Source organism: Carassius gibelio, chromosome B3 (genome assembly GCF_023724105.1).
Source record: "Carassius gibelio isolate Cgi1373 ecotype wild population from Czech Republic chromosome B3, carGib1.2-hapl.c, whole genome shotgun sequence".
Classification (NCBI taxonomy): domain Eukaryota; kingdom Metazoa; phylum Chordata; class Actinopteri; order Cypriniformes; family Cyprinidae; genus Carassius; species Carassius gibelio.
In genome coordinates, this window is record NC_068398.1 from 38,880,135 (window position 1) to 38,896,003 (window position 15,869).

Here is a 15,869-nt window from a genome sequence, read left to right on the forward strand (position 1 = left end):
AGGAATTTGCTTCATTACTAAATTAATGAATGACTCAATAATATAGACAGTGATTTACCGCCACCTACTGTTTTTAGTTTAATACTTAAAATAATACATTGCATATTTCTCTATTTAATTTTCTATATATATATATTTGCCTAACCCTGGTAAAATAAATAAACAAATATATGTATGTGTGTGTGTAGATTGTGTTGGGGGTACAACACTTTAAAAACATTTGGAATCACTGGACTATGAAAAATCCATAAGAACTGTAACAATCAACTCCTCTTACACTCATGTCCTTCACCATCATAACTTTAACCTTCTTTTTGATAATATTCTAATTGGTAACAATCTTTATATGAACAATCAATAGGCTAGTAAACCGCAGGGATGCATACTGGGTCATACGGCAACTTCCTTAAAAATATTTATCCTGTATAAAATACAAAAGTAGTGTTTTTCTATTGATAGAACATGTCTTGGTGCCATAAGTAATATAATGAGGGTTCAAATCACTAAAGGTCAATTATATCCCTAATGTAGCCTATATCAGCCATTACAACTGAAATACAAAGGCTGTGATATCAATGTTGGCCACTAGAGTTAGCCCTAGTTTAAGGAAACTTAAGCCCAATGTTTGAGTGTTATTTTAAATCACTTAACATCCATTTAAATGGAAATAAATGTATTTTTTCGTAGAGCAGAGCACTGAGTGAGAGCACAACAGACGTTCACTGATCAGAGCGAGAGCGTCGCGAAATGTCACAAAAGGAGTGTGTTTTTGGTTGCCAGGGCAAGACAACCCTGGACAGATTACCAAAGAAAAAACAGCATTAAGGGACCAGTGGATGGAGTTTATTTTTACAGAGCATCAACGGAGTTGTGCAAGTGTTTGTGTTTGTTCCCTGCATTTCGAAGATGCTTGTTTTACAAACAAAGCCCAGTTTGACGATGGATTTGTGTATCTTTTATTTCTTAAGGATGATGCAATCCCAACGAAAAAGGATCATGATGGTGTGTTGGAACCACAGGCGGTCAGTAAAACTGCTTCAAATATCTCTGCCTCCTTGTTAGTGCGTCTGCCTCCCATGCCGGAGACTCAGTTTCAGCCTCAGTATCAGATCTGATTCTGGATCAAAAATAAATGGCTGAATTTGACTGTTAGCCATGGTTTGTTTTGGATGATGTTTTTTTCCTCACGGTAATGTCACAGCTTCCAAACGCACTCAACGCAAAAGCCTACTGGCGCTCGTGATTCTTTAGCTCCGCCCACACATCACGCCTCCAGCCGGTCGTGTTTTTCTGGGAAAAATCGGTACAGACTATCTTTCTCTTATGAATATAATAAAACTAAAGACTTTTTGGAGTTATGTAGGATGCAGTACTACTCTATAGGTACTCAAGATTAACAGGATATTGAGTGAAAACGAGCATTTCACCCGCCCTTTAAGCATTATCACTTGAACAAGAATGGTGGTTTTATTGAATATAAGCTATTTGATTGAATGATTTCATGACTTGCTCATTAAAAAATTCTACTACACTACTTACTGGCAGTTTTTATGAAAGGAGAGTATAGTATAATGTATATTTTTTACATCTTTATTTGGCATTGATGCATACTGAAAAAACAGATATTTACAATAAAAAATTCATCAATGGGCTCCACTTGAAAAGCAAGTCTGCAAGGTAGGCACTACAGTAAGCACTATAGTTTTTATTTGCTCATTATTGTCTATTTACTGTCATGCATGCTCACTTTTTGCATAATAGACAATATGTTACACAGTATGACATTTGCTGCTGCACTATACGAAAACGGTTTTGTCTATCGACACAAAATTCATAACTTTAAGTCGGCATAGTCTGGAGATGATACGATTCGACTTTGGTGAAAATCGGACAAACTGTATAGGAGTTTGAAAAAGTAGGATTTAAATGAAAATTAAGATGGTGGACAGGAATTTCGGCCAAATAAATGTGGCCTATGGATTAGAAGGAAACGCCACACAATACAAAAAAAGTATATTTTATGGGTTTTATTCTGACAGCTGTCTCTCAGAAGGACAGCCATCGATGGGAGTAAGTACTGATGAAAAACAATCATAAAATAAAGTAAATCTTAGGACTCTGTTGTGCTCATTTGACAAAAAAACAAAAGATCAAGCACTGATTTCAAAATGTGAGAAATACAATCCAGAAATAGTCTCAAACTTTAAAAGTTCAGAGTACAAATATGGGTAATTTTTGTATTTCTGAATCACCCTTGAGTGAAATGAAATGGAGTAAAATAAAATAAAATGAAATACGGTAGAGCCTAATATTGAATAACAATAACAGCACATTAGCCCACCAGTAAATTCCACCGTTTTCATGAAATACATGAGTACCAAAAAACACAATCTTTTAATACATTCTAATAATTTTATCAATGTATGATATGTTTTAAGTACACTCATAATTGTTGCTAACATGAATTCCAACATTCCATGTAAACAGATTCAACGACAGGAAAATACACTGGCTTTAAATAAGGAAAATAAAACTTCAGTAACATTCACTGTACATACCCAGTCTTTGCACGTGTCCCAAAATGTGATCAAACCCGATCCACCTCACATGCAAATCCATAAACGTCCTAAAATGAGATCCATGAAACATTAATGAGTAGCATACTATGTTCATATACACACTTTATGCAATTTGTTCACAACTCCTGCAAGAATGTACATTTACCTTGCCAAAATCAAGATAATGGCACCAAACTTGAGCACCCATTTGCTTATGATGCTCTGCTCACTCTGAAAAACGTTCACATGCGATACATGCGGGAGTGCCGCAAAGCAAGTGTTGCAAACACAGTTTCTTAAAGGACCCGCAACCAATTTATGCTCAACGTTACGTTTTGTTAAATTTCTTCACTTGGCTACATTCTCCCCTGCTAAACCTCATTGTCCTCAATGATCAAATAATTTTTTTACTTCTTTAACAGCCTCCCTAAAGAACACACTCCCTAAGCTTGCCAACACTTGTGAAAAGACTTCAGGACTGAGTGAGACTGTATTACATGCAGACTTCGGTTCATTGAAAGGGTTTGAATGCACACCCGCATTGGCTCTTTTTGTTCTCCTAGGGGTCGGTACAGGCTTTTTCAGCAGGGTTTCCTCTACACTGAGAGTGGCACTGGTGTCAGGCATAAATTGCTCAGGTTCAGTATACCTCGGGTCAGTATCCTCTAGAATAATTTTGGGCTGACCTACAAGCACTTCACCTTCTGCCGAAGAGCTTCCAATCGCTTTTCTCTCTTGCATACTAGGGTAAGTGACTTCTTCTAGCACAACAAAATCAGGATCAGACTGAACTTCAACTTGCTCAGACTCTGCTGTTCTCTCTTGCTGTGTTTTAGGATGACAGTTCTCAGTGAATTCCAGCTCAGGTACAGAATTGACACAGGGTCTCAAGTCAGCTCGATGAAGTCTCTTGATTAGACCACCCTCAAGGGGCTCAACAGTATATGTAGTACCTTGCACATCTAGAACCTTGCATACCGTAGGACCCTATGAATCTTGTATCTTGTTCCTACACAAAGGCCGGTGACGCAGATATACCTGTTGACCAACATTGATAATGGGACAATAGACCTTTTCATTCAAAGGGGCCAACCTCTCAGCAGCCTTGTGTTCAGCATATTTTCTTGCCTGTTCGTGAGCCTCTCTCAATCTCTCTTGATGAATCACTAACCAGTCTTGTTTTCTGTCTACAGGTTGCTCATGACCCAGCAGGGCATCAATTGGAAGGTGTGGATGGACTCCAAACAGTAAGTAGTATGGTGAGTATCCAGTGGTTGCATGTGGTGTGACATTGTAGGCATACACCAACTCTGCTAGGTGTTCCGGCCACCGCCTTTTCTTTTCAGGGGGTAGTGTGCGCAGCAGATCATGGAGCGTTCGATTAAAGCGCTCACATTGGGCATTACCCTGAGGCCGGTATGGTGCAGTGCGGGTTTTCTTCACTCCATACATTTTGCACAGCTCAGCAACAACTTCGCTCTCAAAATTCCTTCCCTGATCAGAATGCAATCTTTCAGGTACACCGTATTTCATGAACCATTCCTTTAACAAGATTTTTGCTGTAGTGTCAGCTCTCTGATCCCTGGTTGGAAAAGCCTGTGTGAATTTGGTAAAAACATCGGTCACAATTAATACATTTTCTCGACCATCAGATGATGGCTCAAGCACAGTAAAATCAACTGCCACTACTTCAAGGGGTCTTGATGCAAGAAAGGACTTCATAGGGGCATGTATCCTTGGCTGTGGCATCTTTGTTAAGATGCACCTCTGACACTTTTTGATCCATTGGTCTACATCATTATACATGCCAACCCAGAAACAACGTTTCCTCAACAAGCTGATTGTGCGCTCTATCCCTTGATGTCCCATATTCTCATGAACACTTTCAAGGACAGATTTTTTTAGGCACGCGGGTAAGAGCAGCTGTTGACATTCACCATGACGCTGATCGTTTACAACACGATAAAGCAAACCATCTCGTTCACAGATACTTTTCCACTGCTTTATCAATGATAATGTAGACTTTGATAGATGAGATCTTTCACAATGGGAAGGCTGTCTCCTCCTCTCCCAGAAGGGTCTGAAAGAACTGATGGTAGGATCGTTCTTCTGGAAATCTGCCAGTTCTGCAGTCGTGTAGCTTGGCAGAGTAGGTATGCTTCCCTGATTATCATTGTCTGCCTCTCCACCAGATTCCCACGCACGGATCTGGCGGACTCTGTAACACCTTTCACTGGCAATTACTAAGTCAGGTTCCAGGAATGTCCCTTTACTGATTATGTTACAGATGGCAACACAGTCATCATACTCGTCCGGAGTGGTAGGCTCCCCTGCTAGAGGCTGCCTAGAGAGGGCATCAGCAGCAGTATTATGTCGGCCTGGGCGGTATTTAACTTCAAAGTCAAACACAGATAATTGAGCAACCCACCTTTGCTCAACTGCACCAAGTTTGGCTGTTTTAAGATGGCACAGAGGGTTGTTATCTGTGATAACCATGAACTTAGAACCTAGCAGATAACCACGAAACTTTTCAGAGATTGCCCATTTGAGAGCCAGCAACTCAAGTTTCATGCTGCTATAGTAACGGTCATTTCTTTCTGCTTTCCGAAGCCTTCTGCTTGCAAATGCAATGACCCTCTTACAACCACCCTGCTGCTGATACAGTATTGCCCCTAAGCCTTCATGACTTGCATCAGTCTCCAAGATGAATGGGAGACTAAAATCTGCATACCCTAATACAGGAGCCGTGGTAAGTTTCTCTTTCAGTAGCTCAAATGCTGACTGGCACTCAGATGACCACAAAGCACAGAAATTCTTCTTCCCTTGGCCGAACTGGCTAATACACAGACTCACTAAATCATGAAGGGGACCAGCAATTCTCGAAAAACCCTCTATGAACTTTCTGTAGTAACTACAGAATCCTAAGAATGAGCGCAGTTCCTTTACTGTGTTGGGGACTTTCCATTCCTTTACTGCCTCAATTTTTCCTGGATCTGTAGCAATTCCTTGAGCTGACACTTGATGACCTAAAAAGATTACTTCCTGCTGCAGGAAGTGGCATTTCCCAGGCTTGACTTTGAGACCCGTTTCCTTTAACCTCTTAAAGACTGTTTCCAACCTCTGTAAGTGCTCTGCGAAAGTGGGTGCATACACTAGTATGTCATCCAGATACACTAACATGATTTGGAAAATAAGATCACCCATTGTAGTCTGCATAAGACGTTGAAATGTTGATGGGCCATTACAAACCCCAAAAGGCATACGGCAGTACTCAAAAATTCCAAATGGAGTTGTAAAGGCTGTCTTATGTCTGTCACGCTCATGAACGGCAACCTGATGATATCCACTCGCCAGGTCAATCGAAGAGAAAAATGTTGCTCCCTGAAGTGCATCAAAACTCTCATCGATCCTAGGTAAAGGGAATGCATCTCGTTGTGTCTTGGAGTTGAGCTGTCTATAGTCAACGCATAGCCTGAGGCTACCATCCGTTTTTCTTACCAGTACAATAGGTGAAGCAAAAGCACTGTTACTTTCTCGGATCACTCCTTTCTTGAGAAGCTTACTGATATGTTCTCTAACTTCCTTGTACTGTGTGGGTGGCAGTGTTGTAGTCAAGTCACCAATTGTCGAGTCCGAGTCAAGTCTCGAGTCCCAGTGTTCGAGTCCGAGTCCAAGTCCGAGTCACCAAAGAAGAGTCAGAGTCGAGTCCAAGTCGAGTCACCATTACCAGAGTTCGAGTCCGAGTCGAGTCTCGAGTCCCGTATTCGAGTCTGAGTCGAGTCTCGAGCTCCCAGTGCCTACATGTCTCCACTCTTGGACCTTCAAAGAACTGATAAAATGTAGTAAGAGGTTCTACATTAAACAAAAAATGACACCACTGTCACGATTGCAAAGGGAGTTTATTTACTGATTTGACATATACACTTTGCAACTTTACAACACAATAAAAAGCATGTGTTTACTTCCATTGTTGTGAACTTGTGATTGGGAACCAGCATAGAAAATTTACAAATTGTTTAATCATGCTGCATTTTCATGTTGCATTTTAAAATCATCAGATTTGAAAGCATGGTACTGCTCAACCTTGCACGATGAGGCCTCATCAGTATGCCTCCATGGCTAAATACCCTTTCAATGGGTGCACTGGTGGCAGGAATACAGAATACCTGTGTGGCAAGCTGATATAGTGCAGGGAACTTGACTTTGTGCTGCTGCCAAAACCCAAAGCATGGGACTGAGTCCTGCTCGGCGATCAGGTCAAGATATGCAGTCAACTGAGCATGGACAGATGGCTTGTTGTTAGTCGAGGAGGGAATCTTCCGATAGTGGGAGAACATTTTCAGCTTCTTCTGAGGGGCCTCAGGAGGAGATGCTGGAGCATCACCTACCCCTGGCCCTGTTGCAGCGGCTGATGGGGGTAACTGTTGTTTCTCGCCTTCTGCTTTGATATACTCTGAAACAAAAGGAGGCAAGTGAGGTATGGGTAACACTTTACAATACGGTTAATTAGTTAACATTAGCTAATGTATTAACTAACATGAACTAACAATGAACAATCCATTTGTTTCTGTATTTGTTCATCTTTGTTAACGTTAATAAAAATACAAGTGTTCATTGTTGTTTGTACATTAATTAATATAAACAAGATTTTAATAAAGTATTAGTAAATAAAGAAATTAACAAAGATTAATAAATGTATAAGTGCAGTTCCTTATTAGTTCATGAATGCTGACTAATGTAGTTAACTAATGAACCATATTGTAAAGTGTTACCAAGGTATTTTATAAATATGTTATTAAATAGGCTTACATATTAAATGTGGACATAAAACTCATAAACGGTTTTAACTCACTTGTCTGCATAAAAAAATTAAAAAATAACATTTCTCACCTTTTATTTGACTCTTTAGTTGCCCTTTAATGCTATTGTCCAGCTGCACATCATGTTCTAGCCACTGGAAACCAAATGCTGGGTCTAACACGGATGCTACAAAGTAGGAAATGGTGAAAGGAAATTTGGTTGGACCTCTTGCTTCATCTGGCTCACATCCTGGCATCATCACTGCACTGAAGATCTCTGTGAACCTTGCTTTCATGGAGTTCTCCAGAGCTCTCACCAGCGGCCCACAGTATCTGATTCTTTCTCCTATTTCCTGCAGATGACTGTGCAGAGTGAGGACACAGGGCACAACAACACTGACAGTGACAGTTTTCTCTCCCTGAGTCAGGTTGGTTGCCTCTAAGAATGGATCGAGAACTTCGATCCGTTCTTTAAGCTGAGCATATTCTCGCTGTGAAAGGATTAGACTTTTGTGCCCCTCTGAGTCCAACACATATGCTAGCATTTGTATGTCAAAATTCACATATGCCTTCACTTGCTTCAAAGTAGAATTCCATCGCGTAGCATTTGCTGTTGGAATCGTTGCATCACCAAAGTTTGCTTCAAAGCAGTCTTTAAATGAGGTGCCACTGTGGAGGAGGTTGGCTGCACGGGACAGCTTGGATAGGGTGCCTGACAGCCCACTGGCTTCTTTCAAACCATCTTTTATGACCAACTGCAGTGAATGTGTGAAGCACGACAGTCTCTGCATCTTACAGTTTTCATCCAAAGTAGCATTGACTGCCTCTTGATCTTCTGGTGTCAGATCTTGCCAGATTTCATCCTCCGGCTCTGGATCTGCAGACTCGTCTTCCTCTGGCAGAAATCTGGCCTGGAATGCTTTCCTCATATTGGACGCATTATCAGTGATGACAAAGTTGATCTTATTCTTAATCAGATACTCTTCAGCACAGCATTCAAACATCATTGCAATCTTTTCTCCGGTGTGTTTGCCATGGACTCTTTCGCAGGAAAGAAGATAAGACTGAAGGCTGAGTACATAGTTTACCTCAGTCACTGTGTGTGCTGTCACTCCAATGAATGACCGCATCTTGCGATCACTCCAAATATCTGTAGTAACCGCAACACTCAAAGCTTCAGCCAGCTGGCACTTTATCCATTCCTGGAATGGTCACAGATGAAATTGTGGATCTTGCAATAGACCTATACTGAGGGTCCATGACATGAAGGAAGTGCCTGAAGTCCTCATTGTCAACCATGGAGAGAGGCAAACAACAGCTAATGATAAGATCTTTCACAAGGGCATCACTTATAGCCTTTTGACGTGGATGTTTGGTGTCATAGATCCCTTGTGGTCCAGCATGGAAAAATGAAGTAATAGCACTCTGACCTGAAGCAGCTGGTGTCAAATGTGATGCAACAGAGGCACAGTATTGTTGGTACCTAGTGGGAGAAATTATATACAATTAAGCCAAATCAAGCAACATTTTTCAGGCACTCTTTCTTGCAACTAGAAATGAGTATATCACTAGAATTGTCTTTGCCCTTAGTTCAAATCATTGTTAACTAGCTGTATCACGATTATATTTATTTAATTGTTTAATATTTTTTTAATAAGGAACATTAAAGGATTAGTTCACCTCAAAATGAAAATTTCCTAATAATTTACTTACCCCGATGTCATCTAAGATATCCATGTCTTTCTTCAGTGGAAAAGATTTTAGGTTTTTTGAGGAAACAATAGCAACCAACTGAGTTGGTAGGCATTGAAGTCCATTATATGAAGAAAACATCCTGAAATGTTTTCCTTAAAAAACATAATTTATTTTACACTGAAGAACAAAAGCCATGGATATCCTTGATGGCATTGAGAGGAGTAAATTATTAGGAAATTTTCAATTTTGTGTTAACTAATTCTTTAACACTGTATTACAGAAAGAAACGTGCATTTTACAGGACACGGTATTTTAAAGATACTTTAAACTTAAAAATACGATATGCCGAGAGAGAGAGAGTGTGTGTGAGTGAGAGAAAGAGAGTGAGAGCGAGAGAGAGCGAGAGAGGGCATTTGTGTGTGAGTGACCGAGTGATTTAGCGTGAGTGTTTGTATGTGTTCAAGTGAATGTGTATGTTTGACAGCACGCGACTGGTCAGAAAGCAACATGTAACGTAAGGGGCCGTTCGCATATCGCGTCTTTTGCGCGCTCAAGTTCGTTATTTCCAATGTAGGCGAGCGGTATGACCGCTAAATAATGGAAGCGACACGGTTGCGGCGCGCTCGTTTTTTCCAGGCGCGTCCGCACCGCACTGAGTTAAAACATCTCACTTTTCAGAGAGCCGCAAGCGCACCGCGGGTCATGTGACAAGAACTAACCAATCAGCTTCATCCTTTCCTGTAACAACGTTGAAAGCTCAGCAAAGATGAAGGAACAGCTGATCATCGCTGTATATTGCCATTTTGAAATAAATTTACTAGCAGAGCTACTTCAAGCTATTTTTAGTGCTGCAAATTCATTTATCCTTTGCTGAAATTTCCGTCTTCATGGAGAGAGCAGGTCATGGTTGCTTAGCAACGGCAGATGCCTCAGGAGCGCAACTGCCCAAGCGCTTTGGAAAGGAGAAAGCGGCGCGCCAAGCGTTTTCCACGCATTTTTAGGCGCGATATGTGAACGGCCCCTTAGTCTGAGATGATTCTTGTCCACAACACAACACAACAGGATTTTAGGAATCAAAATTGCATCTGACACAGTGACTATGGCGACAGACAAAACAATAATGTAATCTGATCTGACACATTGACTAGTAAATTATCAACAGACAAAAACAATTTTATGTATCTGAACCAGACATTAGACATCGTCGACGTCTGATGCCAAATTTTCAAACATCGCCCAACCCTATTCTTCTGTTTATTATCATATATGCATTAGTCAATAATATTTTTTTTAAAAAGCTAACGTTAGCCAATGGAAAGGATTTTACTTACTTTTCAGGGTGCATCCGTGACAGGTGTCTGTTAAAATTTTAAGTGGTCCCAGTCTTTTCCTCAATTGTGCGATTGCACACACAACATTTAGCGCTGCTCTTTCCAGCATTAGATGTAAAATTCGTGTAGGCAAAGTCCACGATTCGGGGCACATTTTTCTGCATTTTTTCAAATGTGAACATTTAGCCCGCGAATAAAGCACTAGCGTAAAGTGATTGACGTCAGTGAGTGTGTTGTCAAGCAAAGAGAGCGAGCCGTAGCAGTGTTTTGTGAGGGGGAAAAAATAGATATCGGCCAGTCTTGGGCACGAAACAGGAAAAGTGTAACACCTTATATATATTTTTTTTAATAACATATATTTAGTCAAAAACAAAGTGATGAATGCTCAAGTCCGATTTTATATATTATCGAGTCCGAGTCCAAGTCCGAGTCATCAGTCCGCGAGTCCAAGTCGAGTCACGAGTCCAGAGAATGGAGTCTCGAGTCGGACTCGAGTCCAAAGAATAGTGACTCGAGTCGGACTCGAGTCCGAGTCCAGGACTCGAGTACTCCATCACTGGTGGGTGGTATACGCCTGTAAGGCTGTGTCACTGGAATATCATCGGTTACATGGATCTCATGTTGCACCTTATCAGTGAAACCAAGATCTTCATCCTCGAGTGCGAACACATCAGAATACTGCATCAACAAATTACTCAGCTCTGTTTGCTGCTCAAGGGTACCACCGATATGCAGCTTACTGAGGAACTCTTTTGAGCTGTTCTCCAATACCTGATCACTTTTGGTGTTAACAGTTATTTCCTCAGTATCAGCTGAAATTCGTTGGAACTTAACCTCACATGTCTCATTCAATTTCAAACTCTCAATGTGAGTTACAGTCCCAAGCCTGGTTCGGGCCCGCAACCAGATGTCTTCTGGGGAAAGATTCACCACTTGCACAGGAAACAACTGTTTCCCTCCGGCCACCAGACAGGGAACAACAATTAATCCACCTGGTAATGGTATATTCAGTGGCTCTAGTAGGTAGTCAAATGAGTCATCATGTGACATATGTTTTGTGCGTTTAGCCAGCACAGTCGCAACTGAAGAAGCAGGTATGTGTACCATGTCTTTTCCAGCTAAACAAACGGCTGTCCTTCTCTCTTGGCTACTTGCATGGTGCAGTTGTTGAAATGCCTCTCTCCAATTAGACTGCAATTTCCCACCAAGGGTGGTGTCAAACTCTGCATGTACCAGTTGTCTGCATCTGCTGATAATATTCATGCCAATTAGTGCTGGTACAAGAGGGGAGTTCAGTGTGTCTCTGACTACAAGGAAGCCACATTCAGAGAGGACAATACCCATGGTTTCAACTTTCAACTCAAGGTAACCGAGATAAGGTATGTCCAAACCATTGGCCGCAGTTATTTTCAGCCATCCTGATGTTGAGAGCATATCTTTATCCTCACCACACAGGTGTTCCCTGAAAAAACTCTCAGAAATAGTGCTGACTTGACTTCCTGTATCCAGCAGACAAGTGGCACTCACCCCATTTATTTTGAGATTAGCAATAGGACATTTTCCAACAGCACGTTCAAGTAGTCTATCACGACTAGTATCTACACTAGTTGAGCCAACTGACTGCCCTCGCATTGCCTGGCTCACAGCAACCGAGGGCGGGTGTTTCCCTGGGGCCCAGAGCTAGTAGCTTGGTCTGTAACAGCCTGTTTGTTTCTTCTCATGCACCTCTTAGCGATGTGTCCTACACAATTACACCGGAAACAAATTGGCTGCCCATCATCTGTAAACCTTGGCTGCACATTGGGGTTGCTTTGGGTTACAGGCTCTGACTTGAAGCACTTTGTGGTGAGTTTCTCCACAGCTTGGGTTAGCTCTCCTATAGCTCTTCCTTGTTCTGCTACAATTTTCAAAACTTCTTCAAGACTGTTTTGGTTTCAGGTGCAACAGCAGCACATTGGGCTTCAACGGTCTCAGATACAACACTATGATTGCTGATTACTTTTGGGACACGAGGCTTGGGATCTTCTAAAGACCACGTGAGAGCTTCATCTCGCACTTCAATAAGTGTTGACTCTGGCTTGTCTCTAACCAGCTTTCGAAGGTCTCTCCTAAGGCTAGCGTCTCTAATGCCCTCAATAAATTGATCTCGAATTGCCATGCTCGCATTTGCAACAGCATTTGCTGATTTTTTCTGAATAGAGTTCAGAATCTGGGACAGTGCATGGGAGTAGGCACGAATATCCTCCCCTTCTAATTGTTTACGGCTATAGAATGTTTGCAATAGCTGAGATACACTGCGCTTTTCTCTGAAAGCTTCTCTCAGATATTCAAAAATGTCACATGGATGTTTTGCATCATTCCCCATTCGCAATCTGACCTCCTCTAAAGCTGCCCCTTTAAGAAGTGAGAGGACAAAGTCTAACTGGTCTTCCATAGTCTGACTTCTAGCATGCATCACCCTCTCTACCTCTTCAATAAACTCGTCAACAAATCTCCCATCTTTGTTCAAATCACCACTGAATGGTTGTATGTGACGTTCTCTTGGTACATAAATGTAAGACCTGGTTGGCTCTCTACTTAAGTTAGCAATTGCTGCCATAGTTTCCTCATGCTTTCTATTAAGTTCTTGAATTTGTACGTACATGTCATGCCTACCACTACTTGCACCCTGTTCATCACAATACTCATCAGCTGGTAAAAGTGGAGCAACATCATCTGATTGTGACATTGTTGCAGTATACAATTTTCTTCAGTTTAACAAAATGGAAACAGTTGCTTTGGACAAAAAATAGTCTCTTAATCAGTTCGTTATTATTTGGGAGTCAAAGGATATGTTCTCAGCTCCTCATAGAATACACCCCTCTTCCTTTTTAGACAGTCTCTTGATAGGTGTCTCCTCGGAAAGCACGATGCAGACCACAATGGATAAGGCACTCTTCTTCCTCTCGCTTAGCAGTATTGTCACCTCCAGCCGGCTGACGTCTGTTCGCTGGACAACCGCACCGAGAAAGTTTGCCTTCACTCCGTGTTCCACAAGCACCTATCTTCAGCTCTACCGTATTTCAAGACATAAAAAAAAAACTATAGACTCCCAACAGTCAGATACCCCACTCCTGGTACCAAAATGTGGCCTATGGATTAGAAGGAAACGCCACACAATACAAAAAAAGTATATTTTATGGGTTTTATTCTGACAGCTGTCTCTCAGAAGGACAACGATCGATGGGAGTAGGTACTGATGAAAAACAATCATAAAATAAAGTAAATCTTAGGACTCTGTTGTGCTCATTTGACAAAAAAACAAAAGATCAAGCACTGATTTCAAAATGTGAGAAATACAATCCAGAAATAGTCTCAAACTTTAAAAGTTCAGAGTACAAATATGGGTAATTTTTGTATTTCTGAATCACCCTTGAGTGAAATGAAATGGAGTAAAATAAAATGAAATGAAATACGGTAGAGCCTAATATTGAATAACAATAACAGCACATTAGCCCACCAGTAAACTCCACCGTTTTCATGAAATACATGAGTACCAAAAAACACAATCTTTTAATACATTCTAATAATTTTATCAAAGTATGATATGTTTTAAGTACACTCATAATTGTTGCTAACATGAATTCCAACATTCCATGTAAACAGATTCAACGACAGGAAAATACACTGGCTTTAAATAAGGAAAATAAAACTTCAGTAACATTCACTGTTACATACCCAGTCTTTGCACGTGTCCCAAAATGTGATCAAACCCGATCCACCTCACACATGCAAATCCATAAACGTCCTAAAATGCGATCCATGAAACATTAATGAGTAGCATACTATGTTCATATACACACTTTATGCAATTTGTTCACAACTCCTGCAAGAATGTACATTTACCTTGCCAAAATCAAGATAATGGCACCAAACTTGAGCACCCGTTTGCTTATGATGCTCTGCTCACTCTGAAAAACGTTCACATGCGATACATGCGGGAGTGCCGCAAAGCAAGTGTTGCAAACACAGTTTCTTAAAGGACCCGCAACCAATTTATGCTCAACGTTACGTTTTGTTAAATTTCTTCACTTGGCTACATAAAGAAAACTTGGTATCTATGTTCTCGGCTTGACACAATCAATCTATTAAGACCAGTGGCATTTCCATAGCCAGATTAATTCAAAAGTTATTAGCCTTTTTGGAAATTTTGTTATAACTTTTCAAAAATATTATGGGTACCTTCAGGGGATGGTGCTGGTGGCACATTCTGATTTTCGTAATATCACTCCAATGCATTTGTTTAGTATAGCATTTTATTTCACAAAACTGTATTGAAGTCAATGGGAATTTCATGTTTTGTTCTATTATAGCGCCACCAAGAGGCTCAGTCCCACCATTTTTTTAAGTGTCCTCAGAGTGAGCCCATACATATGTGTGTCAATTTTGGTGAAAATATCTCAATTGACTTCAGAATTATAGACATATGAAAAAACACATAAAAATGACTGACACATGACTTTGATTGAATTTTTCTACCCCTTACTATCAATATTTTCGCATTTTGGCAATGGTTTCTAGCTATTGACCTATGTTTGCAAACTTCTGAAGGTGGTTTCGTCTTGATCGGACAAGCGGTTTTGAAGATATAGCCAAATGTTTTTTAAGCGCTAAATCACAACGCTACACAAACCGTAAGGCAAAACCTAGCATGTTTGGTATCGTAGGACTTGGCAAGATTTCATGATTCATATTTGCATATTTAGTATTTATGTTGTCGGCATAAGCCAGGGAATGTTTTGAGACCAGTTTCATTGCAATAACCTAATGCAATAAAAAGTTAGTAGCATTTTAATAAGTCTAATTAACCATTAACCCTCTGGAGTCTAAGGGTATTTTTGGGGCCTGGAGAAGTTTTGTCAGGCCCTGATATTTTTGCTTTTTTCAGTTTCTTATAAATATCTTAACGGGTAAAGTCTAATATCACTGTAATCAGCACATATGTTAAATGCATGCATGTACATAATTGTATTTTTGAGAAAAAAAATTTATGCATGGTTAGTGAAAAACTAAAAATGTTAAATCACTTGAATAAGGCCATAAAACACATACATAACATTGGTTCCCGGGATTGTTGAGAACTGGAGCTTGTAGCCTAGAATTTTTCTTTCTAAATTATGTGAAAATCATCTTGTTTACTCACTCACAGAAAACAATATATTGATTGAAATTTTCTAAGACACTTTTTGTCGGTAAAAGTCATATGCGAGTAGGCGTCAACTATCATGAATATCATTGTGATTTACACCTGAGAAGACAAAGGGCCGCATAATGAGCTGCATAATGAGCTGCATAATGAGCCTCTCATTCAGCTGTGCCACTGAGTGATGAGTTACAAGAAAGAATGTGAGAATAAAATAAATCTATATAATTTTATGTTTGTAGTTTATTAAGAATATATTTAATTATCCCACAACATAATTTAATATCCACTTGGGGGAGCAGTT

General features: G+C 40.3%; 1 protein-coding gene and 1 pseudogene across 1 annotated transcript; one reads left to right on the forward strand and one right to left on the reverse strand.

Annotated features, from left to right (window-relative positions):
• Positions 1–15,869, forward strand: part of LOC127953451 (zinc finger protein 271-like) — a 320,721-nt pseudogene that overhangs the window by 107,507 nt on the left and 197,345 nt on the right.
• On the reverse strand, positions 10,838–14,334 carry LOC127953407 (uncharacterized). Its single transcript, XM_052552649.1, has 2 exons — positions 14,269–14,334; positions 10,838–14,170 (listed from the first exon to the last, which is right to left on the reverse strand). The coding sequence occupies exon 2, from the start codon at positions 12,013–12,015 to the stop codon at positions 10,840–10,842; it is 1,176 nt and encodes a 391-aa protein (XP_052408609.1). The 5' UTR covers positions 12,016–14,170; positions 14,269–14,334; the 3' UTR covers positions 10,838–10,839.